The sequence below is a fragment of the Ursus maritimus genome, unplaced genomic scaffold (assembly GCF_017311325.1).
Source record: "Ursus maritimus isolate PB19 unplaced genomic scaffold, ASM1731132v1 scaffold_33, whole genome shotgun sequence".
Taxonomy (NCBI): domain Eukaryota; kingdom Metazoa; phylum Chordata; class Mammalia; order Carnivora; family Ursidae; genus Ursus; species Ursus maritimus.
This window is the reverse complement of record NW_024425897.1, coordinates 25,124,355-25,149,626: the sequence shown is the minus strand read 5'-3', so window position 1 is coordinate 25,149,626 and position 25,272 is coordinate 25,124,355. Positions and strand designations below refer to the sequence as shown.

The following is a 25,272-nucleotide window of genomic DNA, read 5'->3' as shown; positions in this document are numbered from 1 at the left end:
TGCTCCAGACCCCCCCATTTAAGCACCATGACCGCGGCCTGGGGGGCTTTTCCCCTTAGCCTCACTGCTTTGACCACAGCTTTCGGAGCTCAGCACCCGAAGCCTCTGAACCAGGCTCCGACTCTGAAAGCAGCATTTTTCCTTCTCCTGGGCTGGGTGGCCGAGCCGTTTCGGTGAGCCAAGGGCTCAGGGGAGTTTGTCAGAAGGCACATGTAGGGGAAGCTTCAGGGACTTCTTGGGAGTCCCTCCGTGGTGTGGAAAAATGAAAGACCACCGCGTGGTCCCAGGCTTGCCACCTGAATCTAAGAAGATGGCCACACGTGGTTACTTAAAGTTAAATTAATTAGAATGACAGGAAACGTATTCCTCAGTTGCAATGGCCATACGCCCCCCCCCCCAGTACTTTGGAGAAACACGTGTCGTGTCTAGGGGCCACCGTCCTGCAGGGCGCAGAGCTACGGTGTTCCCATCACCTCGCGCCTCACAGCTCTGCGGGCTGAAAGCCCAAGGTCAAGGTGCTGGCATGTTCCGTGTTGGCTGAGCGCCCACTTCCCGGTTCACAATCTTCTCACTGTGCCCTCACATGGCAGATGGGGTGAGGGAGTTCTCTGGGGCCTCTTTTTTGTTTTTTAAAGATTTTATTTATTTATTTGAGAGAGAGTGTGAGCAGGGGGAAAGGCAGAGGCAGAGGGACAAGCAGACTCCCCACTGAGCAGGGAGCCCGACAGGGAACTCCATCCTAGGACCCCGAGATTATGACCTGAGCCGAAGGCAGATGCTTAACCAGCTGAGCCACGAGGTGCCCTGGGGAAGTCTCTTTTCTAAGGGCACTAATCCCCTCATGGAGGCTCCATCCTCAAGACCACCTCCTAGTACCATCACACTGGGAATTACGATTTCTTCCTTCCTTTCTTTCTTTCTTTCTTTCTTTCTTTCTTTCTTTCTTAAGATTTTGTTTGTTTATTTATTTATTTATTTATTTATTTATTTATTTATTCATCAGAGAGAAAGAGAGAGAGTGAGAGAGGAGGAGCACAAGCAGGGGGAGGCGCAGAGGGAGAAGCAGGTTCCCGGCCCAGCAGGAAGCCCGATGTGGGACTTGATCACAGGACCCTGGGATCATGACCTGAGCCAAAGGCAGACTTCACCGATTGAGCCACCCAGGCGTCCCAGAGATTAGGATTTCAGCATATGAATTTGGGAGAGGGGGACACAAATATTCAGGCCTTATCAATTCTCATGGTTACCAGTTTCCTGTGTACCCTTCCAGATGGTCTATGCATTTGGAGACTATTTATGTAAGTGAAGCATACCAGACATACTCTTTCTACCTTGCTTTTTTTGTGTGGGAATATAGTTTGAAAATACTTTTTAAAAAAAATATTTTAGTTTTTTAAATAATCTCTATCCCCTACGTGGGGCTTGAACCTATAACCCCGAGATCAAGAGTCGCAGGCTCCACCGACTGAGCCAGCCAGGCGCCCCAAAAGTACTTTTTTTGGATCAGTCCATACAGATCCTCCTTTCTTGTTCCTAGATGCAAAATACTCCATTGTGTAGGTTTGCCCTAGTATCCCAGCCAGGAATCGCACGCGGCTATTTACATCTAAATTAGTTCAAATTTAACAGAATTAGTTCCTCAATTGCACTAGCCACATTCCAAGTGCTCAGTAGAAAGAACTGTTGGGGCAAACATTCTGGGCAGCGCAGACAGAGCCAAGTCCATCATCACAGAAGGTTCTGCTCGGTGGTCCTGGTGAAGATGGGCCACAATTTAGTTAAGCAATCCCCTACTGTCGGGCATTCTCGTGGCTTCCAGTACTTGGCTTCTCTGTAATCATTGTGACAAAGGCTATTCTTACATGTAGACCTTTGTCCACACGTGCATGCATATGTGAAAGACAAACTTCTCAAGGGAACTTGCTGGGTCAAAGGGCACATTCATTTTAAATTTAGACAGGCTTTGCCAGATCCCCCTCCAAAGGGGTTATACAAATTTACACTTCTGCCAACAACAGCCAGCAATGCCTGGTTCCCCACATCTGAGCCAGCGCGGGGCTTCTCAGACTTTGATCTTGGCTGGGCGAGTCATGGGATCTTAGAGCACTTTGAACTTCAGCGTTATATTACGTTTCCCCCAACATAAGAAGGACCTCGTTCAGTATCCCACTCAACAAAATCCACTTTCAGTGTGAGAGACATTTCTTGAAGCCCTCTGTGTATCAGTTGGGGACTTTGTCCTTAGGAGGGTGTTGTATGTTTATACTGATTGCCTCACCCTATCTTTAGGTGTTGAACTGTGTGCTAATTATTAGCTATGGTGGATGGGGAGGGAGGGAGAGGCAGAATCGGACACGGGATCCCCAAAGCTATGACAAACTGTAAGGGTGCCTGGCTGTCGCTTTTTTAAGAATGTGTGGTGTTTTCACTGGAGACTTAATTAGCAGGTATATCTGTTCATTTACTGAGCAAGTAAGGGGCTGTCAGCTGGTCCTCATCCTTAGGGACTGGCTGACTGATTGGCTCCTGGAACCCAAGATTCATGCAGCCACAGCTACACAGGACCATTGACTTAGCTATACTGTGTGACATTTAAAAATAGTTATGTACACCCATGTTTGTACTAGCACTATTCCAGCGGCCAAAAGGCGGCAACAACCCACATGTCTATCAACGGACGAGCAGATAAACTAGGCACCGTCTATCCATACGATGGAATACGATGCAGCCACGAAGGGGAAAAGAGACTGTAACACCTGCTACAACATTGTGAATGTGGAGGACACGATGCCTGGTGAAATATGCCGGCGACAAAGGACAGCTCCTGTATGATTTCACTTAAATGAGGTCCCCAGAGGAGTCTAGTCCAAAGAGACAGAAAGGAGAAGGGTGGGTGCAGGGGGCTGGGGAGGAGGAATGGGGAGTTAGTGTTTCCTGGGACAGTGTCTCAGTTTGGGAAGATGAGAAAAGTTCTGGAGACGGATGGTGGTGGTAACTGCACTCATGCTGTGAGCTGTACCCTTCCAAATGGTTCAAGTGGTAAAAAAACAAGTTTATATGTGCACAGAGGCAAGACATGGAACAGAGTTTAGGAAATAGGTGGAGAAACAGAATAGTCATAGAGCCTTTCATTTGGGAAGTTTTTAAAATGTTGCCTAGAAGATGAACCAACCACCCGGCACCAGCGTGCAGCGTTCAGGGGCGAGCCGGCGCATCACGCCTCAGAAGGAGGCCAGGCGTACCTGCCCCAGCAGAGAGTCCGGGACCGAAAGCCCTATTACGTGTTTGCAGCGCACAGGACTGTCCCCAAGACACTCCCAACAGTGTCAGCAGCCACAAGGGGGCGCGATGAAGTGGCTGGACACCCCAGAAAGGGCTGTCTCCCTCGCTCGCTCCCTCCCTCTCCCCTTCCCTGTCTCCCTCCCTCTGGGCATTTCCTTCTCGTCCTCCTTTCAATTTTTTTTTTTTAATAGACCTTATTTTTTAGAGCAGTTTCAGGCCCCCTGCACAGCCTCCCTGTTATTAGTGTCCCTCACCAGAGTGGCATCCTTCCCTTCTTCAAATTGTGGTGACATTCACATGACATAAAGTGCACCGTTTTAAGCATTTTAGAGCGCACACTTCGGTGGCGTTCCGTACATTCGCAACATTGTGCAACTGTCCCTCTACCTCGCTCCAGAACGTTTCATCACTCCAAAAGGAAACTTCGTACCAGCTAAGCGGTCGCCCCTACTGTCCCTCCCCCAGCTCCTGGCAACGCCAGTCTGTGCTTTCTGTTGTCGCGGACGTACCTGTTCCAGACATTTCGTGGACACGGAGTCACACGCCGTGTGGCCTTCTGTGTCTGGCTCCTGTCACTCGGCATCCTGTCTTCAAGGTTCGCCCACCACGTGGCTGTGTGTGTCCTGCTTCTTCCTCTTTGCGCCTGAATCATATTCCATCATGGGGATGGACCACGTTCTCTGTAGCCATGCTTCTGTTGAGGGACATTTGAGTTGTTTCCCCAATGGTTGAAAGTGGTGAATTTTTTAAAAAGATTTTATTTATTTATTTGAGAGAGAGAGGGAGTGTGCACAAGCGTTGGTGGGGGGGTGGGGTGGGGGGAACTAGGCTCCCCGCTGAGCAGGGCTTGATCCCAGGACCCTGAGATCATGACCTGGCCCAAAGGCAGACACTTACCACACTGAGCCACTCAGACGCCCCTAAAATGGTGAATTTTATGTCATGTGTACTTTTGCTCCTGTGAACAGTGCTGTGATGGGCAGGCCGGTGTAAGCATCCGTTTGACCACCTGCTTTCAGTCCTTGTGAGTATGTCTAGGAGAGGCACTGCGGGGTTGGACGGTGACTCTGTGTCGAAGCTGATAACCACTGACTTTCTCCACTTTTATTTTTGATTTCGATGAGCAAACCCTCTCAACATAAAAGATTTTCAGGTCATTTCCAAAACCCCTCCACTCTCTACCAAGCAGCCAGGGATTTCTTTACAACGTACGCCTGATTCCTGGCCCTTTGCTGCTTAAACCCCTTAACTGGCTTCCTTCAGTGCGGGCAAAAATAAAATGCAGCTTCCTTGCGTGGCCTCTAAGGCTCTGTAAGATCTGGCCCTTGACGGTCCTTCCAACCTCACCTCCCGCCAATCTTTCAGGTCTTATGTCCAAGTCATTTTTTTTTTTTAAAGATTTTATTTACTTATTTGACAGAGAGATAGAGACAGCCAGCGGGAGAGGGAACACAAGCAGGGGGAGTGGGAGAGGAAGAAGCAGGCTCCCAGCAGAGGAGCCTGATGTGGGGCTCGATCCCAGAACGCTGGGATCACACCCGAGCCTAAGGCAGACGCTTAACGACTGCACCACCCAGGCGCCCCGTCCAAGTCATTTCTTGAGAGAGACTGATAGGGCTTCTCCCACCCCGCACTCTTGTATATGACTTGATTTTGTTTCCTCACTATATTTATCAAATTGCTGTGCTCTTTAACGTTTCAAATTAGTGCAAACCTTCCAAGGATTGCACATCCTGTTTCCTCTGCCAGGAATGTTTTTCCCTGTCTTTGAGTGGCAGGCTCCTTTTGTCATTCCAGATGTAGGCTAACTGTCCCAGAGGCCTTCCCTGGCCTCCCAACTGAAACTGGCCATCAGGTCACTCTTGACCCTCCCACCCTGTTTTGTTTCTTTACTTAACATGTTTTGCTATTTCCTTTTTTTAAAAAAATATTTTATTCATTTATTTGAGAGAGAGAGCACGAGGGGGGTAAAGGGCACAGAGAGAGAGGCAGACTCCCCGCTGAGTAGGGAGCCCGATGTGGGACTTGATCCCAGAACCTGGGATCATGACCTGAGCCGAAGGCAGACCTTTCATCGACTGAGCCACCCAGGCACCCAGAAGATCTTATTTTTAAGTAATCTCTACACCCAATGTGGGGCTTGAACTTACAACCCCAAGATCAAGAGACACGCTCCACCAACTGAGCCAGCCAGGTACCCCAATATTGCATTTCTTAAAACCCAGCAGAGACATAAAGGCCACATGTTGCATGATCCCATGTATATGAAATGTCCAGAATCGGCAAATCTAGAGACAGAAGTAGATTGGTGGTTGCCAGGGGTTGGGGGAGCAGGTGGAACGGCCAGTAACGTTAATGGGTCTGGGGTTTTGTTTTGGGGTGGTGAAAATGTTTTGGAACTTGACAGAGATGAGGGTCTCACGGGATCATGGATGGACTGAATGCCACAAAACTGTTCACAGTAGAAGGTTACTGTTCTTTCACCTCAATTACAAAAAAGAAAGAAGCCAGTGCCCCCAAAGACAGATACTGTATGATTCCACTTATACAAAGTATCTAAAGTAGTCAAATTCATTGAAACAGAAAGTAGAATCCTGGTTGCCAGGGGCTGTGGGAGGGAGGAAGCTGGGGAGATGTTGTTTATGGGGACCGAGTTTTACTTTTGCAAGATGCAGAAGTTCTGGAGACAAGATGGTAAATTTTATGTTATGGGTTTTTTTTGTCGTCGTTTTTTGTTTTTGTTTTTGTTTTACCCCCATTGAAGTTTTCTTTTAAGTCTTTTAAAAAAATAAGCAGAGAGAAATATATCATGCTATTAAGATTTGTTTGAGCTGGATGCTGGGCACATGGTGTTTATAATATTATTCTCTAGGCTTTTAAGATATTCCACAATCAGGATAAAAATTTGAAAGTACTTCCTTGGGATACGTGGGCGAAAAACTGATCTAGGATTTTTTTTTAGCTTTTGTGCAAACCTTTAGACTTTAAAAGCCGCAGTCGGGCTTTAATGATCTTTTAAATTATATTTCTTTTTTTTTTTTAAATATTTTATTTATATATTTATTTGACAGAGAGAGAGAGACAGCCAACGAGGGAGGGAACACAAGCAGGGGGAGTGGGAGACGAAGAAGCAAGCTCCCAGTGGAGGAGCCCGATGTGGGGCTCGATCCCAGAACGCTGGGATCACACCCTGAGCCGAAGGCAGACACTTAACGACGGAGCCACCCAGGCTCCCCTAAATTATATTTCTAAAAGATGATCTTTTAATTATGTTTATTAGGTATGAAAAGCATACCTAATATATACACATGATTAAAATAATTCAACAGGATTGTTAAGTTACCTACTGCTGCTTCATAAGCTATTCCAGACTCAGTGGCAGAAAACGACAAAGTATGAGGATCATATCGCCCCAGCTCTGGGGGTGACTGGGCTCAGCAGGGTGGTTCCACGCAGCTCTGTCAGGTGCTTGGGTCAGAAGTGGTTGGGGGAATCGAGAAGCTTCCTCTCTCGCAGGGCTGGGCCCCCGGTAGGGTTGCTGCTAGAATACAACACAGAGCATCGTCACGTGGTCTGGGCTCCAAGAGCGAGCACCAGCGAGCGGCAGGCGGACACCGCATCGCCTCCACCCTACCGGCCACATCTTGTGCATCAGAAGCGAGTATAACTAGAAGGTGCAACTTCAAGGTCACGTTATTAAAAAGGAACCTCCAGCCTCTCCTCCCATCTTCCCCGGGGCTGGAATGTGGACCGGGTGCTTGCTGCGCCAGCTCTGACCCTGGGAGGGGAGGCAGCAGCAAGACAGTAGCCCAGATGCAAAGGGAAGGGAATTAATGTCCACCTTTTCTTTTGGGTTTTTGCCTTTTTTGTTTGTTTGTTTTTACTGTGATAAAAAACACATAACATAAAATGTAGCATCTTAACCATTTTATGTGTGTAGTTCAGTGGTGTGAAATATATACACGTTGCTGTGCTCAGATCTCTCGAACGTTTTCATCTTGCAAAGCTGAAGCTCATCAAACACTAACTCTCCGTTCCCTGCCCCCCTCCAGACCCTGGCGACCACCATCCGACTGTCTATAAATCTGACCCCTCTAGGTCCCTCATGTAACTGGATCTCTATTCAACTTGCGACTGACCAGCTGATTTCACTTAGCATGATGTTCACAAGTTCATCCATGTGACAGAATTTCATTCCTAATTTTCAAGGCTGAATAACCCCACTGTATGGATAGACCACATTTTGTTTACCCATTCATCCACTGGTGGACATTTGGGTTGCTTCTGCCTCTTGGCTATTGTGGGTAATACTACCAAGAAGATGAGTGTGCGAGTATCTCTTAGAGATCCTGCTTTGAAATCTTTGGGTGTATACTCGGAAGTGGGATTGCTAGATCGTATGGTAGTTCCATTTCTAATTTTTTGAGGAGCTGCCATACCGTTTTCCATCATGGCGGTGCCATTTACACTCCCACCAACAGGGCACAAAGGTTCCAATGTCTCCACATCCTTGCCCATACTTGTTATTGTCTGGTTTTTGGATAGTAGCCATCCTAATGGATGTGAGACGATATATCTCTGGTTTGCATTTCCCTGATACTTAGTGATGTTGAATCTTTTCATATGTTTGTTGGCCATCTGCATATCATTTTTGGAGAAATTTCTATTCAAGCCATTTGTTCATTTTTTAATTGGGTTATTTGTTTATTTTTATTTTTTAAATTCAATTAATTAACGTATAATGTATTCCTGGTTTCAGAGGTGGAGGTCAGTGATTCATCAGTCTTATAGAACACCCAGTGCTCATTACATCACATGCCCTCCTTAATGCCCATCACCCAGTTACCCCATCCGCCCACCTCCTTCCCCTCCAGCAACCCTCAGTTTGTTTCTTATGATTAAGAGCCTCTTATGGTTTGTCTCACTTTCTGGTTTTGTCTTTTATTTTTTCCTCTCTTACCCTATGATTTCTGTTTTGGTTCTTAAATTCCACATAGGAGTGAGATCTGATCATTGTCTTTCTCTGACTGACTTATTTCACTTAGCATAATACTCTCTAGTTCCATCCACGTCATTGCAAATGGCAAGATTTCATTTTTTTTGATGGATGAATAGTATTCCATTGTGTATGTATACCATATCTTCTTTATCCATTCATCTGTCCATGGACATCTGGGCTCTTTCCATAGTTTGGCTGTTGTGGACATTGCTGCTATAAACATTGGGGTGCGGTGCCCCTCTGGATCACTGCATTTGTATCTTTGTGTTAAGTACCCAGTAGTGTAATTGCTGAATCATAGGGTAGCTCTATTTTCAACTTTTTGAGGAACCTCCATACTGTTTTCCTGAGTGGCTGCACCAGCTTGCATTCCCACCAACAGTGTAAGAGGGTTCCCCTTTCTCCACATCCTCTCCAACATCTGTCATTTCCTGACTTGTTAATTTTAGCCGTTCTGACTGGTGTGAGGTGGTATCTCAGTGTGGTTTTGATTTGTATTTCCCAGATGCTGGGTAATGTAGAGCATTTTTTCATGTGTCTGTTGGCCATTTGTATGTCTTTGCAGAAATGTCTGTTCATGCCTTCTGCCCATTTCTTAACTGGACGATTTGTTCTTTGGGTGTTGAGTTTGATAAGTTCTTTATAGATTTTGGATACTAGCCCTTAATCTGATAAGACATTTGCAAATATCTTCTCCCATTCTGTCGGCTGTGTTTTGGTTTTGTCGACTGTTTCCTTCGCTGTGCAAAAGCTTTTTATCTTGATGAACTCCCAACAGTTCAGTTTTGTAACTGGGTTATTTGATTTTGTTGTTGCTGTTGAGTTGTAGGAGTTTTTTTTTTTAAATATATATTCTAGATATTAAGCCCTTATCAGATATCTGACTTGCAAATATTTTCTTCCATTCTGTATGTCGCTTTTTCACTCTGTTGACTTTGTCCTTTGATACATAACAGGCTTCACTTTTCATGGAGAACCGTCAAAAAATTCACAGATATGTTTAAGCCACACGAGTATAAAAGGGTTTTGGCAGAAAGTAAGTCTTGCTCTACTTTTTTTTTTTTTTAAAGATTTTACTTATTTATTTAACACAGATAGAGACAGCCAGCGAGAGAGGGAACACAAGCAGGGGGAGTGGGAGAGGAAGAGGCAGGCTCATAGCGGAGGAGCCTGATGTGGGGCTCGATCCCACAACGCCGGGATCATGCCCTGAGCCGAAGGCAGACGCTTAACCGCTGTGCCACCCAGGTGCCCCTGTCTTGCTCTACTTTGATGCTCCCCCACCCCACCCCTCGGAGGCAACTTTTATCACTGGATTATTGTGTGGTTTTTCCAAAGACTTTTTCGGAGACTTTGAGATGTACGGTTTCCATAGAAGTTGTGCAGAGTTTGTGTTTATGCAAAATGAACGCAAAGCGAATCTTGGCTGTGACAGGGCCTTAGGGACCTTGTGAACCCTATTTGTGACCCGAGGGACTGACAGTGGGTGATTTGGAAGGATCTTCCAGTCCTCTCACTTTCCAGCCCCCCCCCCTTTCTTCACAGGGTTTATGAAGCTCATGTCTTGGCTTGGAAGGTGATTTCTTTCTTTCTTTTTCTTTCTTTCTTTCTTTCTTTCTTTCTTTCTTTCTTTTTATTTAAGATTTTATTTATTTATTTGAGAGAGAGAGCATGAGTGAAGTGGGGGGCAGAGGGAGAGGGAGACGCAGATTCCCCACTGAATGGGGAGCCATAAGCAGGGAGCCCCACGAGGCAAGATCATGACCTGAGCCAATGTCAGACACTCAAGGGACTGAGCCACCCGGGCGCCCCTTGAAAGTTCCTTTCTTAAAGGAGAAAGTGTTAGTTCCCAACAGTGTCTGAGTAGTTGCTGTTATGCAGGAAGGTAAGAGTTCCTGTTTTGTTTTACTTAAGTAAGGGCTCCGTTCCTGTTGTTGGCTCCATGCTGGGCAAAACTCCGATTTCAGTTCTTTATTCTCCATAAATTCCAAGGAACATGAAATGTGGAAACGGGAAGAAAACAAAAGTGGTGAGATAGGAGCCAGTGGGGAAGGCGCAGCATAAGGGGATTGCGCGGGGAGAGTTCAAATTACCCCCGCAATCACCATGTACCCCGTTTCCCTGTTAGCTTCAGAGACCCCAGAGTTTCAGGGGGCATCTGGCCACCCAGCTAGAGTTGATGTTTCACAACAGAAATTATTCTCCCAAAGCTCTGGAGGCCAGAAGTGGGAAACCGAGATGTGGGCAGGGTGGTGCTCCCTTGAAGCCTGTAGGGAAGGAGTCCTCCCCACCCTTCCAGCTCCTGGCGCCTCGGGCTCTGCCTCCCTCTTCACATAGCCGGCTTCCGATGGCGTGTCTCTGTGCCGTCTCTTCTTACGAGGACATCCGTCATGAATTTAGGGCCTGCCCTTGTGCAGTATGACCTCACCTGCGCACCATCACATTTGCAAAGACCTGATTCCCAAGTAATGTTGCATTCGTGGGTCCCAAGGGTAGGACTTGAACATATCTTTTTATAGGGGGCAGGATTCTGAAACCAGATGCAGAGAAGTGAAAGAATTCAAGAACTATCAGGACAAGATAACAGATTCGATGGGGAGGGGGCGTGGAAGTAGAGGGACGAGGGAAAGACACACACACACACACACACACACACACACCCGTGTGGCTGTTACCTGCACGACAAAGCACACGTGCCCAGGTGGCGCGGGTGTCCTATTCCTCCGGAGCAGGTTTCTGAGGATCGTGTTTCGGGAACTGGGTTCCCGTACCTTGGGGCCCACAGACGCATTGCTGAAGTAAACACCTTCTGCCCTGACAACCTTCCTCCCTTGCCGGGAGTGGGGGGGGCAGGACTGGGCCAGAGGAGCCCGCAGAGAAGAGCCTTTCTTCCACGGAACTGTGGATTGCACTAACTCCTGGGCGGGTGGCAGCACGAGAGCCAACATGAAGTGCAAAATCAGGAGAGGCCGCCCCAGATCTCAGCCTCCTCAAGGAAAGGGCGGGATGGGACACAGCCTCGGGCTTGTCTCAGGGAGAGGGAGCCAGAGAAGAGGTCAGCGTGGGAGTCCCTCCCTCCCATGTGCGCACGGATCACATTTGGCCTTCTGGGCTCCCTCCTCCCATGGCCTATCTTGAGTGAATATCAGAATCCTCTGGAAGACATGTGAAAACACAGATCCCTGGACCTCACCTGATTCAGCAGGTGTGGGATCCGAACCAAGAATTTGCATTTCTCTCACATTCCCGGGTGCTGAGGCTCCTGGAACACGTGGACAGACACGGCCCGCGATGAGTGGCTCTCAGTCCTCGCTGCCTGCGAGGATTGCACGGGGAGGCAGAAATGACACCAAGCGCTGTGCTGGACCCAGATCAGAGAATTTGCGAGGATGGAGCCCAAGGTTGGCATGAGGTATAGCCCACAGGATTCTGGTGGTCAGCCAGTTTTGAGGTGAACAGCCCAGTTCCTCCTTGTCCATCAGATGGCAACTCAGAAAGCCTTCCCTGACTTCCCCCAATGGAGTCAGGTCCCTCCATTCATTCATTCATTCATTCATTCATTCATTCATCTTTCATTCCCCAAGCCATCATGCCCCTCTCATGCTATGGGCCCTACTGTGAGGAAAGGCATGATCTTTGTCCTCGTGCTGCTTTCATACCAGTGAGGAGACAGGTAGTAATAGGCAGGACAATATTAGGGAGTCATGGAAATAAAACAGGATGATGTGATAAGGAGTGTCTCTCTAGATGTGCTGGCCAGGGAGGCCTTTCCGAGGAGGTGATATTGGAGCTGGACCTTGAGGGAGATGCTGTGGAGACTGGTTGAAAGCAGTGAGCACAGCACGTGCCAAGGTCCCGTGGTGGGCACAAGCTGAACATATCAGAAGATCCACAAGAGGCTAGGATCCTGCAGCTCAGGGAGTGAAGAGTGGGGAGAAGTAGGGGAGGGGAGGTGGCCCAGGGCCTTGTGGGCCCCGGGGAGGGGTCTGGTCTTTATGCCCGTGCAATGGGAAGCCAGCGCAGGATTTAGGCAGGAAGTAACTCGAGCCTGTTTGCTTTGAAAAGTGGCCCCTCTGCGACCTCTGTAATACACCCTCACCAGAGCGGATTCCTTTCCCTGAGAGCGTTTCTCTTAGGTGCCAGTATAGACTCAGTGGTGTGAGAATAATATCTTTGTCCCTACGGGTCTGGAACCTGTATGAGGCTGTAGCTGAGGCACCCCCCATGCCCACAGGAAACAGAGTTAAACCAATGGCCCTGTGACTGTCCGGTGGTCCCCCTTGGCACCACCCTGTCTCCTGCAAAAAGCCATTTCAGCTGTTGGCAGCTGTGTCCAGAGTGGGGTCAGCAGCCAGATAATGTTTTTGGAAGCTGCTTCTACCTAAGTTCCAGCCACGTCCACCACACACCTCAGTCTGGTGGCCAGGAATGACCCCCCCTCAGGAAAGAAATAGGCAACTTTGCTGTTCCACAGTTGAGTGAGTTTTGGAAACAGGCAAGGGCCTTTCTCGATCCTCAAGAATTCTTTGTATCGACATTGGCACGCTCCTGCCCCGCTGCACCGTGCCCATCCTCTTGCCCTGATGCTGTGGACCGCGTCCCCATGCCTCAGTGGGCCCCAGGCGGAGGAGGTGGACCCCCCCACCCCCGACTGGAGCTGCAGTTTTCTGGGAGGGACAGAAAAGGTTACTCTGGCAGGACCAACAGCGAAACAGACGAAATAGACGGGGACTTGCTGCGAATGAGCTGTTTAGTTAGGCAGAATCACAAAAACTTGGCTTTCTTTTGAAAGGCCAGTGTGGTGTCAGGCCCACACATGGTGAGAGGTTAAGTGGTTCTCTTGAGTTAAAAAGAAGAGCCTGAAAACTCAGCCCAGATTTCAACAAACCAGTGCTTATACACTTTGGACCTGGGAACAAAAGCCCTGAGAGAGAGAGAGAGAGAGAGAGAGAGAGTGTAAGAGGGTGAGAGAGAAAGGGAGGAAGAGAAGGAGGGAGGAGAGAAATTTGGACTGTGAGCCTTTTGTGCGCTTCTAGATACTTCTCTGAAAGCTGCTGCCATAACCACGCCACCCTCACACTCTACATTTCAGTCCCTTGACCACACAAAGTTTGCTCTCACCTCAGGGCCTTTGCACTTGCTGTGTCCTCTGCCTGGAATCTCTTCCCTGGGTCTTCCCATGGTTGGCTCTACTTCATTCAGTTCTTTGCTCAAATACCACCTTCTCAGAGAAGCCCTACCCTCACTCTCTTTATCCAGCCACTCTATTTTGTTTCTTTCTCAGCATTTGGCATTATCTGGAATAATTTTGCTTATTTGTGGACTTGCTTTTGTGTCTGTCCCCACCCGCTGGAATGCACCTCTAGGAGAGAATGGACCCTCTCATGATCTCCAGTGCCCAGAACTGTCCTGACACATAGAAGACACTCAGTAAACATTCACTGAACGAATCAATCAATAAAGCTCTTGATTGTGGCTGCTGGCTGCCGGCCAGAGGGTTTCATATCTGTATTCATTGAGATGCTTTTGGCTGAAAGTACTAGAAAGCACCAACCCAAACAGTTTAACAATGAAGACATTTATTATTTCCACATAAGGAGAAGTCCTGCGATGGGGCGGCTTTGGGGTTCTCAGTTTCAGCGGTCAAGGATGGCCATCACTGAGGACCCAGGGTCTTCCCGTCCCCCTTCTCTAGCATTTCCTACAGAGCAGGATGGCTGCCTCCTACCCAGGCATCTCACCCAGATGGGATAACATGCAGCAGAAGAGATGCAGGAGTCATCTCCTCCTTGAGCCCTTTGGGACCATTTTCTCTGAAGTCCTCCAGCACACCACCCACCTGTCTTATTGGCCAGAATTTGGTCACGTGCCCCCCCCAAGCTAGTCAGAGTGAGGCGAATGGTGTTACCAAGACTCGCTTAGTGTCTGTCCTCAGCATCCCTTCCTGAGGAGGGCACGGGGTCCCCCTTTTGGAGCATCTGTGGCCTCTTGGAGGAAGGTGGGCACTTTGTCATTGGTAGAGAAGGGGGTGGGAGAGGTGAGTTTTGGGAAGGTGGCCCATTGTGTCTATTATACAGGAATTTAATGTTGAATTTTATGGTCAGTAATCCTGTCAGCAATTGACCCTTGAGTGGATCATTTTTTTTAACACACTTTATTTTATTTTATTTTTAAAAAGATTTTATTTATTCATCTGAAATAGAGAGAGAGCATGAGTGGGGGAGGGCAGAGGCAGAGGGAGAACAGGCTCCCCGCTGAGCAGGGAGTCCAATGAGGGACTCGATCCCAGGACCCTGAGATCATAACCTGAGTTGAAGGCAGATGCTTCACCGACTGAGCCCCCCAGGTGCCCCAAACACCCACTTTAAACAACAATTCTTTTCAGTAAGAATAACTGTTTTCTGGATTCCTTCTTTACTTTTTTATTTTATTTTATTTTATTTTATTTTATATTTTTAAGATTTTATTTTATTTTTTTTCAGTATTCTCTAAACACAACCGGCTTGAGCTAACAACCCGGAGATCAAAAGTTGCATGCTACACCAACTGAGCCAGCCAGGGGCCCCTCCTTCTTTAGTTTTAAACAAGAAAAAAGAGGAATACATTTCTATTTTTAAAGATATTTATTAAAATATTTCATGTGTGTGAATGTGTGTGTGTGTGTGGGTGTGTGTGTGGCATCTGGAATTCTTCGAATTAAATTTCATGTAGGATACAGTATTTATTTAAGGGTAAGTGATAGAAACGTGCTGATTGGAAGCTTATGTGTAAATCATTGAAACGCAACAGTAACATGGCAATTGTTTAGTACAGGGATTGGCAAGTTTTTCTCTGTAAAGGGTCAGATAAGTATTTTAGGCTTTTTGGGCCATAGGGTCTCTGTCACAACTACTCACCTCTGCCACGGAATCAAGAAAGCAGCCGTCAACGACATGCAGTGAATGGGCTTGGCTGTGTTCCAATAAAACTTTATTTGCGAAAACAGGCTGAGGGCCAGATTTGGCTTGTGGGCTGTAGTTTGACAATTCCTGGTTTAGAAAACTTAGGCCAATAAAGGATTTTTTTCAGGGGGAATATTTCATCACTGACTTTTTTTTAGAGTGACTGCTGTATGGTGATAATTAGAAGCAGACCGGGTGTGAGTGGGTTTTATTATTGCTTTTAAATTATCCAGAGGCAATGCATTCTGGGGGACTGCATCCTCTGTCTCAGCCTCGGTACTCCTCCAACTTCCTTTTTACAGAGAGGGCACGTGGGTCTCAGAAGAGGTGACCAGGGCTCAGAGGGGTACCTAGAAAGCAGCGAGCCCCCATCGCTGGCATGTGTCCCCTTCCTGCCCCTCTGCGTGGCGGGTCCTCTTTCTGGGACAGACCCTGTGTGGGTCTGTGTTGCTCAGGGAAGCCAGCAGGTTGCCCCACTCGGGCTTGGCAGCACTTCTCCCTCTGGCCCAGGACGGGCCCAGGAAGGAAGCGGTCCCTCCAGAGTGGGCTTAGTGACAGTTTGGCAGCCCCCAGCCCCTCACTTCCCTCTTCTAGAGGCTGCAGGGAAATCTCCAGAGGGTCCACCATACCTGCTTTTCCTCCCCAAGCCCTCCCCACCCATATCTTATCTGCTGTCTCCCTCCTCAGTTCTGGATCAAAGACCGACTCTCAGGTCTCCTTCTTTATAGCTCAGCTTCCAGTCAGCCTCCTGAGAGGTTTCTTGAAGCTCTGACCACACTGCCTGCACTTTGTGGGGGTTCCGCTTCTGTCCTTGCGCGGCTCAGACTTTCATCATTGTGTGGATATCGACCCTTTGAAAGCGTGCAGTCTGTGCAGCCATCACCACCGTCCATCCTCCCAAACGGATACTCTGTTCCCAGGAAACACCAGGGCCCTGGCGCCCACCCCTGGCCCCTGGCGCCCCTATCCTGCATCCCGTCTCTTTGACCAGGACTCCTCTGGCTGCCTCGTGGGAGTGGGATTCTGCAGTATGTGCCCTAATGGTTCGTGACATCATGCCTCAGCTTTTCTTCCCTTTTCTTTCCATTCTTTTCCTTCCTTCCTTTCTATTATTTTTTTTTTAGTAGGCTCCATGCCCAATGTGGGGCTTGAACTCCCCAGCTCCGAGATCAAGAATCCCACGCTCCACTGACTGAACCAACCAGGCGCCCCCTGCCTCAGCCTTTGAAAGCCTTGTCCTGGTCAGGAGCCATCCTCCTGTGTCCAGCAGGCAGCAAGCTGTGGGAACAAATAGAAGCTTCTATCCTCTTGCGAGCCAGCAGAAATGGAGCAGAGTTCTTAGTTCACGGCTGCTGGCCGAGTTCTTCCCACACACTTCCACCTTTGTCCTGGAAAGTGACTTTGTATTGGAGGCTTAGTCCTTGTCAGAGAGGCACTATCTCAAGTATTGAGAGCCAGGGGCAAAGGTAATGTTCAATTGCCAGCTCTTGGAGAAGGAAGGTGGCTGGAGGCTCACAAGGTGCCAGATGATTCTGCAGAAAGCTGGGATTTTGGGGGCCAGGCTGAATCTCCAGGGAGATGTCTGTGGACTCTGGAGACCTCCCTTAATATTCGCAGGATCATAGGGGAGTCTTTGCCCGTTGAAGAAAACAGCTCCTAAGACGCCATTTGCATCAGTACAGAAATCGGCATCCTCATTACAATCTATCCAGGGCACTTCTGTCTCAGGGCCTTTGCATTGGCTGTTCCCTCTGCCTGCGAAGCTCTTCCTCAGAAATCTGTGTGGCTCCTTCTTGCACTTTCTTTAAGTCTTTGATCAAATGTCACCTTCTCACAGAGGCCCTCCCAACCACCCCCTTTACATCGCACGCTCCCTTCCCCACTGGAGGCACTACCCCTGCTCTCTTATTCCCCCCCCTAAAGCACGGATCATTCTTTTTTTCCCCCCCTCACGACCCCTTCCCTGGTCCAGATCATTGTTTAATACAGTGCTGTTCAAAAGAAATGCAATGGGGACCACATCTGCAATTAAACAGTGTTTAGTAACTGCATTTCCCCTGAAGATTTATTTATTCATTCGTGAGAGAGGGAGATTGAGAGAGAGAGATTGAGAGCACACACAAGCAGAAGGAGGGGCAGAGGGAGAGTGAGAGAGAATCTCAAACAGACTCCCTGCTGGGGGCTTGATCCCAGGACCCTGAGATCAAGACCTGAGCCAAAGGCAGACGCTTCACCAACGGAGCCACCCAGGAAGCCCTGAAATTAATTTTAAGAATGGATTTTATTTAACCCAACATATCTGAATGTTGTCAGTTCAACATGTAACCGATATAAAGATACTGAGATATTTTGTTCCTTCTTTCATACTAAGTCTTTGAAACCTGGCACATGTGTGACACAGCCCCTCTCACTGGGATGAGCCCATTTCTAGTCCCGAGGAGCCCCATGAGGGCTCCTGTACTCGACACCGCAGCTCTAACAGGTCACGAAATTTACCAATGATTATGTTGATCACGTATTGATCTTGCTTGCCTGCTGGACGGTCAACTCCTCACAGCCAGGGAGCTTTGTCAGGCTCACCGCTGGGTCCTTGGCATCTCGTGGCGTGCCTGGCACGTAGCAGGTGCTCAGTCAACACTTGACAAATGAAAAAGGCAGCCGCGAGCTCTGGCCCTGCTCTTGCTTGAGCAGCAACCAAAGTGGCAGAACACGACGATCTCCTCTTCCTCAAGCACTTTTTCTTTTCTTCCTGTCCTTCCCCTCGCCTCTGTCTTCCCCTACTCTACTTCCCCCTTTCCCTTTCTCCACTTTTTCCTTTTCCTCAGCAAAGAGCGTCCTTATTCACGTCTGGGCTCTGGAGGCAAGCGACTTTGGTTCAGTCCCTGCTCTGCCACCAACCGGCTGTGACTCTGTTTAATCAAGTCGTTTCTTTACACGCAATAACCTGGTTCGGTGCCCCTGAGGAGAATACTGAGGGCTCTTGGGCTGGGGTGCGGCCCACGGCATGTGGCTGCCTGCACGGGGAGATGATTCCATCTCACGCTGGCACCTTGCTAAGTGTGTAATCAGCATCAACTCGTTTAATCCTCATGACTATCCCCGGAGGTGGGCACCGCTGAGATCATCCCTGTTGCACAGGGAAGGAGGCCGGGGCGCAGATTGCCAGAGGCCGCCCCAGCTCACGCAGCCTGGCTGCAAAGGCAGATTTGTAACCACTGGGCTCTGGTAGCCATGGTTCCTCGGTCCATATCGATTAAGGACCTACTGTGTGCCAGGCACTGTTCTGGGAGTTGGGGATGCAGTCATGGGGAAAACAGACTTATGGAGCTCTTCCATTCTACAAGGAGAGCCAATGCATTATGTAATGTGCTGGGGGTGATAAGTGCCATACAGAGAAAGCGAAGCCGGGAAACGAGATAGGGAGAACTGTGTGGTGTGGTTTGTAATTTAAAAAGAGTGGTTAGGAAGGAAGTTCTCACTGAGATGACGTGAGGGCAAGAATGTGAAGGGAGGGAGGGTGAGCTCCATGGGAGTTTGAGAGAAGAATAAAGGGACTGGGAAGTGCAAAGGCCCTGAGGCGGGTGCAAGGTGTCAGGTTTGAGGAATACCCAGGAGGTAAAGCAGGTGGAACAGGGGGGAGAGGTGAACAAGAGGTCCGGGGGATGATGGTGACCTTGTGGGCTGTGGTGAGAACTTTGGCTTTTATTTTTTATTTTTTTAAAGATTTTTATTTATTTATTTGACAGAGAGACAGCCAGCGAGAGACGGAACACAGCAGGGGGAGTGGGAGAGGAAGAAGCAGGCTCCCAGCAGAGTAGGGAGCCCGATGTGGGGCTCGATCCCAGAATCCTGGGATCACGCCCTGAGCCGAAGGCAGATGCTTCATGACTGAGCCACCCAGGTGCTCCAGAACTTTGGCTTTTAGTCTGAGTGAGGTGGGGGCTGGAGGAACGTTCTGATTTTTTCAGTGACAGCTTTATTGGCAGGTAGCTCATATAGCATACAATGCACTCCCTTAATGGGTATAATTCACCGGATTTTAGTCCGTTCACAGGGTTGTGAAACCACAATCAGGACACTTTGGTCATCCCAAAGAGGAGCCTTGCACACCTTAGCTCCTGATTCTCCCTATCTCTTCTCCACCCCTCCCCAAGGCAGCAGCCTCTCATCTGCCATCAGTCTCGTGGATTTGCCTCATCTGGACATTTCCTATAAATGGAATTATACACTATGTGATCTTTTCTTTTTTAAAAATTTATTTATTCATTTTAGAGAAAGTGGAGGGGCAGAATCTTCAAGCAGACTCCCTGCTGAGCACGGAAACTGGCGCAGGGCTCGAGGACCTCCCAGAACCCCGAGATCAAGACCTGAGCCGAAATCACCAGTCGGACGCTCAACCGAGTGAGTCACCCAGGTGTCCCTGTATGGTCTTTTCTAAGTGTCTTCTTTCACTCAGGGTTTTCGAAGTTCATCCCCCTTGTGGTATCAGTACTTTCTTCTTTCTCCTGCTGAATAACGTGCCAACGTGTGATAATCCGTACTTTATCGACCCATTCGTCAGCTGAGGGGCATGTGGGCTGTCTCCACCTTTTGGCTACCGTGCCCAGTGCTGCAATGACCCCTGGTGCCCAAGTTTTTGTGTGGACACAGTTTTCATTTCTCTTGGATGTGCCCCAGACTGGGACGGCTGGGTCTCATGCTGTGTTCGGCCTTTGGAGAAACGTTTTCCACAGTGGCCGCCCCATCTTACAGCCCCCCCGGCAGTGTCTGAGGGTCCTGCTGTCCCCACATCTTTGCCCACACTCACCATCTGTCTTTTGATCAGGGAGACGTTTACGCTGAGAAGGAATGTCATCTGAATCGGCTCTCCCTACCCTGGCAAGGCCTCTCTTTAAAGCGTGACGAAGCCTTCTCTCCTGCTTCTTAGGCTGCCCCCCATCCTTGCCCCCCAGACCCCCCAACGGAAGTGACTCCCCTCAGTGAGATCAAGGCTGGTCACGTGTCTCAGACGGCCTTTCATCTCCGCCTGAGTCCCAGTCAGGTGACAACCCCAGCCTGACGCTAGGGCCTTCCTGCTGTGTCCTTGAGGCTCTCTTGGGTAAGCACCACGCACATTTGGACCTTGAAGAGCTCATAATAAATAAAAGTTACATTGGGTGAGAGGGTCAAGGCGAATGAGCCCCTTTGAGGGAGGATGGGTGTCAAGGAAGAGGGGTGGGCATCGGGCCAGGGCAGACCCCGAGTATTAGTTCTTTGGTTAGTTCCCAAGAACGACCAAGTCGATGGGAATAAGACAATCCCCATAGCTGATGGCTGTCAAAGACCCTGAGGAATTCAATGAAATATGTTAATTCTTCCATGAGTGGCTTGATTGATTAATGCCTCAGTGAGCTAATTGATCACTTCAAGTCTTTAGTGCATACGTAATATGTCCCAGGTGCTGGGGAAACATCTGTTAGCAAAACCAGACCAGCTTCTTGCTCAGGAGCTGGGGGAGACAAAAGTAAATAAACCAGTAAGACAATTTCAGATAAAATGGGGTGATTTGGTACAGTGACTGGTGGGTTGGGGTTTCCCGTTTTGGGTACTGAACAGTGAAGGCTCTCAGGAGTGGACTTTGAGCTGGAGCTTGGAGCAGAAGTGAGCCCTGGAAGGATCTGGGGGAAGAGTGTTCTAAGCACAAGGTACAGCAAATGCAAAGGCCCTGTGGCAGGAGGAAGCTGGGGCTGTTCAAGGAATAGAAAGAAAGCTTGGGAGGGAGTACAGTGAGCAAGGGGAGAGGCTGGGAGATGGGGCAGAAAGGTGGGTAAGAGCCAGGTCACAGGCCTTGGGACAATACAGGACTCAGCTGTGCTCCCTTGTTATGGGAACTGATCTAAGTACGCTCTGCCACAGTTTCCCAACGCAGTTAATCCTCACGCCAGCCCTTGGAGAGAGGCTCTTATTGTCTCCACCTGACAAGTGAGAAAACCGAGGCCAAGAACGGGCCAAGCGGCTTTCCCCGGAACGCTGCTGCGGGAAACCCCAGGGCACCATTTCCCCAGACTTGTTCCTCTCTGACACCACAGCCCTGCCCTGACACCCCGACTTGGTCAGGGGTTGGGCTCCTGCATGCACTCTGGGCAAGGTCAAGTCTCCCGAGCGGAAGAGTGCCACGCAAGCTCTCTGGCCAGTTAGTAGTAGGCGCTCAATAAATACACACTCAGGCCAGGCCTGCTTTCCTCCAGGGTTGAATGAGAGGTTCTGAAGGCCTACTTCTAGGACCAGTAGTCCGGTCTAGAGAAGGAGGGGCTCGGCCGACTTCAGGGCTGCAGAAGTCAGGGTCAGGAGCGGGGTGGGGGTGTGCAGGGGAGCACATGCCCACCTGTCGTATTTTCTCAGAGCACTTGTTACCTGTGATTATCCACCGCTCGTTTGCTCCCTTGCTCATCGCTGTCTCCCTCTTCATTAGAAAGCCAACACTGAGGTCTGTTCCTTCACCTCTCCGTGCCTGCTTCCTTACCTGTAAAATGGAGCCATTCTGTGCAAGGAACTTAAGCACAGGGCCCAGCATCTAAAAGGCTCTGCATCCGTTCATTCCAAAGTGCTATTGTGAGCAAGCATTACCTGCTGGGCGGTGCTCTAGCTGCGGGTGGGGGACAAGGCAGGGGCCCAGAGAGACGAAGCGTCTGCCCGCAGCGTTCTAGTTGGGGGGCTGGTCAAAACGCAAAGGACAAATGACTGCGTAACATGCCAGGTGGTGCCCAGCGATAAGGGTGAGGGGTGGACGGGGAGAGCTGCTGCTATTTTGTTTTACACAGGGTGGCGGGGGAAGGCCTTTCTGATAAGGTGGCAGAGCAGTCATGAAGGAAGGAGCCAGGCAGATATCTCGGGGAACAGAATGCCAAGGGGGGGGGTGTAGCAGGCACTGAGGCGGGAGTCTGCAAGGCTGGTTCCAGGGAGAGCGAGGCTAGAATAGAACGTGTGTGTGGCTGGGGACTCGGGAGATGGGAATGAGGTCGCAGAAGTGGGATGCGGGCTCTGGTGTTTCTAATGAGTTGGGAAACTCCTACTAAGTGTGCCCATGACGGTGGTCAGGACAGAGGAAGTGGGAGAGGAGGAGGGGCGGGGAAGGAGGGGGAAGCGGGAGGGTTAGGGGGGCTGGGGGAGGAGGGGGATGCAGAAGGGGACAGGGAGCAGGTGATGGGAGGAGGGGGGCAGGATGAGGGAGGAGGAAGAGGAGCAGGGAAAGGGAGAAGCGGGGAGGAGGGGGGGAGAGGAGACAGAGGGGGAGCCACACCCCACCAACACTACTGCACGCCAGACGCAGGGATCCCCCCGCCGCCTCCCGCGGAAACGGAAGCGAGGGCGTGGGGCCAGAGACTACCCCCGCGGGGCGTGTCCTCCGGACCGTCCGATCCGCGCCCCGCCCCGGCCCCGCCCCAAACCCCGCCCCGGCCCGCGCAGCCCCCGCCCCCCGCCCCCGCTCGTAGGCTCCCGCCCGAATCCTGGTGCCCAGGGCGTCCCGGGGGCGGTCCGGCCGCGCCGGCGATGGCGCATAAAACCGCCGGCCACCTGCCGGGCCGCTCCTCCGTGCGCCGCCGTCCGGGCCCCGCCGTGCCGCTGCGGTCCGCGTCCCCAGAGTCGCCGCCTGTGTCGCCTGTGTCCCGGTCCCCGTCCCCCCCAGGCGCGGAGTCGCGCGAGCGCCGGGCGGGAGCCAGGGCGCGTAGACATGGGCAGCCGCGCCAGAGCGCGCCGGGCGGCCGCGGTGCTGGGCTTCACTGGGCTGCTGTGCGCCGTGCTGGGAGCCGTCATGATCGTGCTGGTGCCCACGCTCATCAAGCAGCAGGTCCTCAAGGTGGGTGAGGGGCGCCAGCCGGGGCCCCCGCGGTCGGGGCTGGAGGGCTCAGGGCGCCTAGGAGGGCGCGCAGCCAGAGGGCGGGCGAGCGGGAGCCGAGATCCGCGCCCTGGGTCGGGGCCCCCGGAGAACCGGGAGTCCAGAGCGCATCGCGAGGGACAGCTGGCCGCTTCCGCAGGACCCTACCCGACCCAGGCCGAGGTTGGGGGCGAAGGGGGCATCTAGGGCCTTTCCTGGAGGCGCAGGCCCAGGATTGGGGAGGCCTGAATGAGAGACTTCACCCTAAGGAGTCAGGTGCCCAGGACAGGCCTGGAGTTTGAACACATTAAGGTGCTCCTCTTCTCGCCTCTTGACTACAGCAGCCTGAGGCTGTATCTACTAAAATTAGGGCTGCACTTTGGCTGTTTCCTGTGAGCCCAGGACGACAGGAACCTTCCATTCATGTGCTTCTGTGAGACTCACATGGGTGCCCGGGCCTCGGTGGTAGGGTGCTCACCAGAGCACTCTGTGCTGTTGAGAGTGTCCCCACAGGAAAAAAGCCCTTCTCAGAGGCCCAGGGCTGGTCCTCCCCCAACATTGCCTTGCTGATGCAGATTGGAAATGATAAGCCGCTTTCCCCTTAGATTCCCACAGAGGCGGCACAAGCCCAAGGCTGCATAACAGAGGGCTTTCCTCTGATCTTAACCTTACGCACGATTGCCCTTTCAACCATGGAGACAAATTAGCTGACCTCAGACCATCAGACTCTGCCCTGGGTGTCTGGACAGCCTGTTTAAATGAGCTGGAGTTGAGGAAGGCCAGGGACACTTCCTAGGATCACAGCATTTCAGGGCTTTGAAGCCAGAGACAGCACTAGCAGTGTGGGGAGGGGAAACTGAGGCTTGCCTTGCCCAGATACCGAGCAAGGTTTGATAAAGACGTGGATAATGTCACTTGCCCGTTGACTTCTCTTTTCCCCTTAGCCTGCTTCTGTAGGTGGATTTCTTAAGAATGGGACTTGTCCACGTTTCATGTCTGTGCCCCCTGCCTAGTACAGGATGCCTGGGAATGAATGGATCACTGGATGAATGAAGGCTACGGTCTGCTCACACCTGGCTGCCCCTTCTTGGGACCTGGCCGTCTTTAAACATGGTGCAAGGCCTGGCTTTTCTCAAGGTCTCTGGGAATTATATTGGCGACACCGTGTCTTTTTTTTTGTTTGTTTGTTTTGTTTTGTTTTGTTTTGTTTTTCAAATCTTGTCCCTTTAAGTCCTGGAGTCTGATTCCAGGCTGATGGTGACCCTGAGCCCTGAGTTCCTCTTCAAGTTTTTTTGGCCTCTGGGGATGGCGAGAGAAACTTGTGTGGGGTCACCTCAGAGCGTTCGAACTGCTTTGTTTTCTCCCATGGTGGCCGAGGGGTTACACTTTCCAGAATAGCTGCGAGAACTTTACCTCAGTGAAAGCCCATGATATTGTGGTTTCTGCGAGTTGTGCCTCCTGGAGACACTGTCATCCAGGTGGTATAAACATGGGGAGCTGTCATGACCCAGTGCAAAGGGCCTCTTGCTTTGGGGGTGTGAAGCTGGGTGGCATTTATAGTTGAAGAATCTCGTTGGCCCCATCATTCTTGGACTGACTTCAGGGTGATCTCTTATTTTTTTTATTTTTTTTTAAAGATTTTATTTATTTCTTTGAGAGAGAGTGAGCAAGAGAGAGAGCACGAGCGGGGGGTAAGGGGCAGACGGAAAGGGAGAAGCAGACTCTTCTGCTGAGCAGGGAGCCCCATGTGGGGCTCAATCCCAGGACTTTTGCATCATGACCTGAGCCAAAGGCAGAGGCTTAACTGCCTGAGCCACCCAGGTGCCCCCAGGGTGATTTCTGTCTGTGGATGTTGGTCAGGTCTGCGCACATCTAATTCCACACCCTAACTCCGAGCTTCTAGAGCGGAGAGTGCCATTGTCCTCAGTCGCCCGGGACCTAGAATTTCCAGGCTTAAAGTTGAGCGAGAACCAGCCAGCATCCTCTGTGAATCTCCCAAAGATGATTGGTTTGGGTCTGAGTGGCGTGAAGGCAGGAAGGCAAGCCCAGCCTCCGACAGCAACGACTTGGGCAGCCCCAGCCGAGCCCTGGCCAAGTGCCTTTCCGTGGAAGAAGAATGTCTGTGTTCAGGGGACCGAGTGGGTGGGACTCGAAGAGAGGGAGGGACTGCCTGCCGGTGTTTTCTTTGGCTGCAC

At 50.4% G+C, this 25,272-nt stretch overlaps 1 protein-coding gene across 5 annotated transcripts in view; it reads left to right on the top strand.

The window, feature by feature from the left end:
• The first annotated feature begins 22,759 nt into the window (after positions 1–22,759).
• Positions 22,760–25,272, top strand: part of SCARB1 (scavenger receptor class B member 1) — a 128,010-nt gene continuing 125,497 nt past the window's right edge. For 3 of the 5 annotated variants that reach the window (XM_040620030.1, XM_040620029.1, XM_040620028.1), the window contains exon 1: positions 22,760–23,059. In XM_040620030.1, coding sequence (XP_040475964.1) covers positions 22,934–23,059 — 126 coding nt within the window. In that variant the 5' untranslated portion in view covers positions 22,760–22,933. The remainder of the gene's footprint in view (positions 23,060–25,272) is intronic. The other 2 variants (XM_040620031.1, XM_040620027.1) reach the window with 2 other exon arrangements.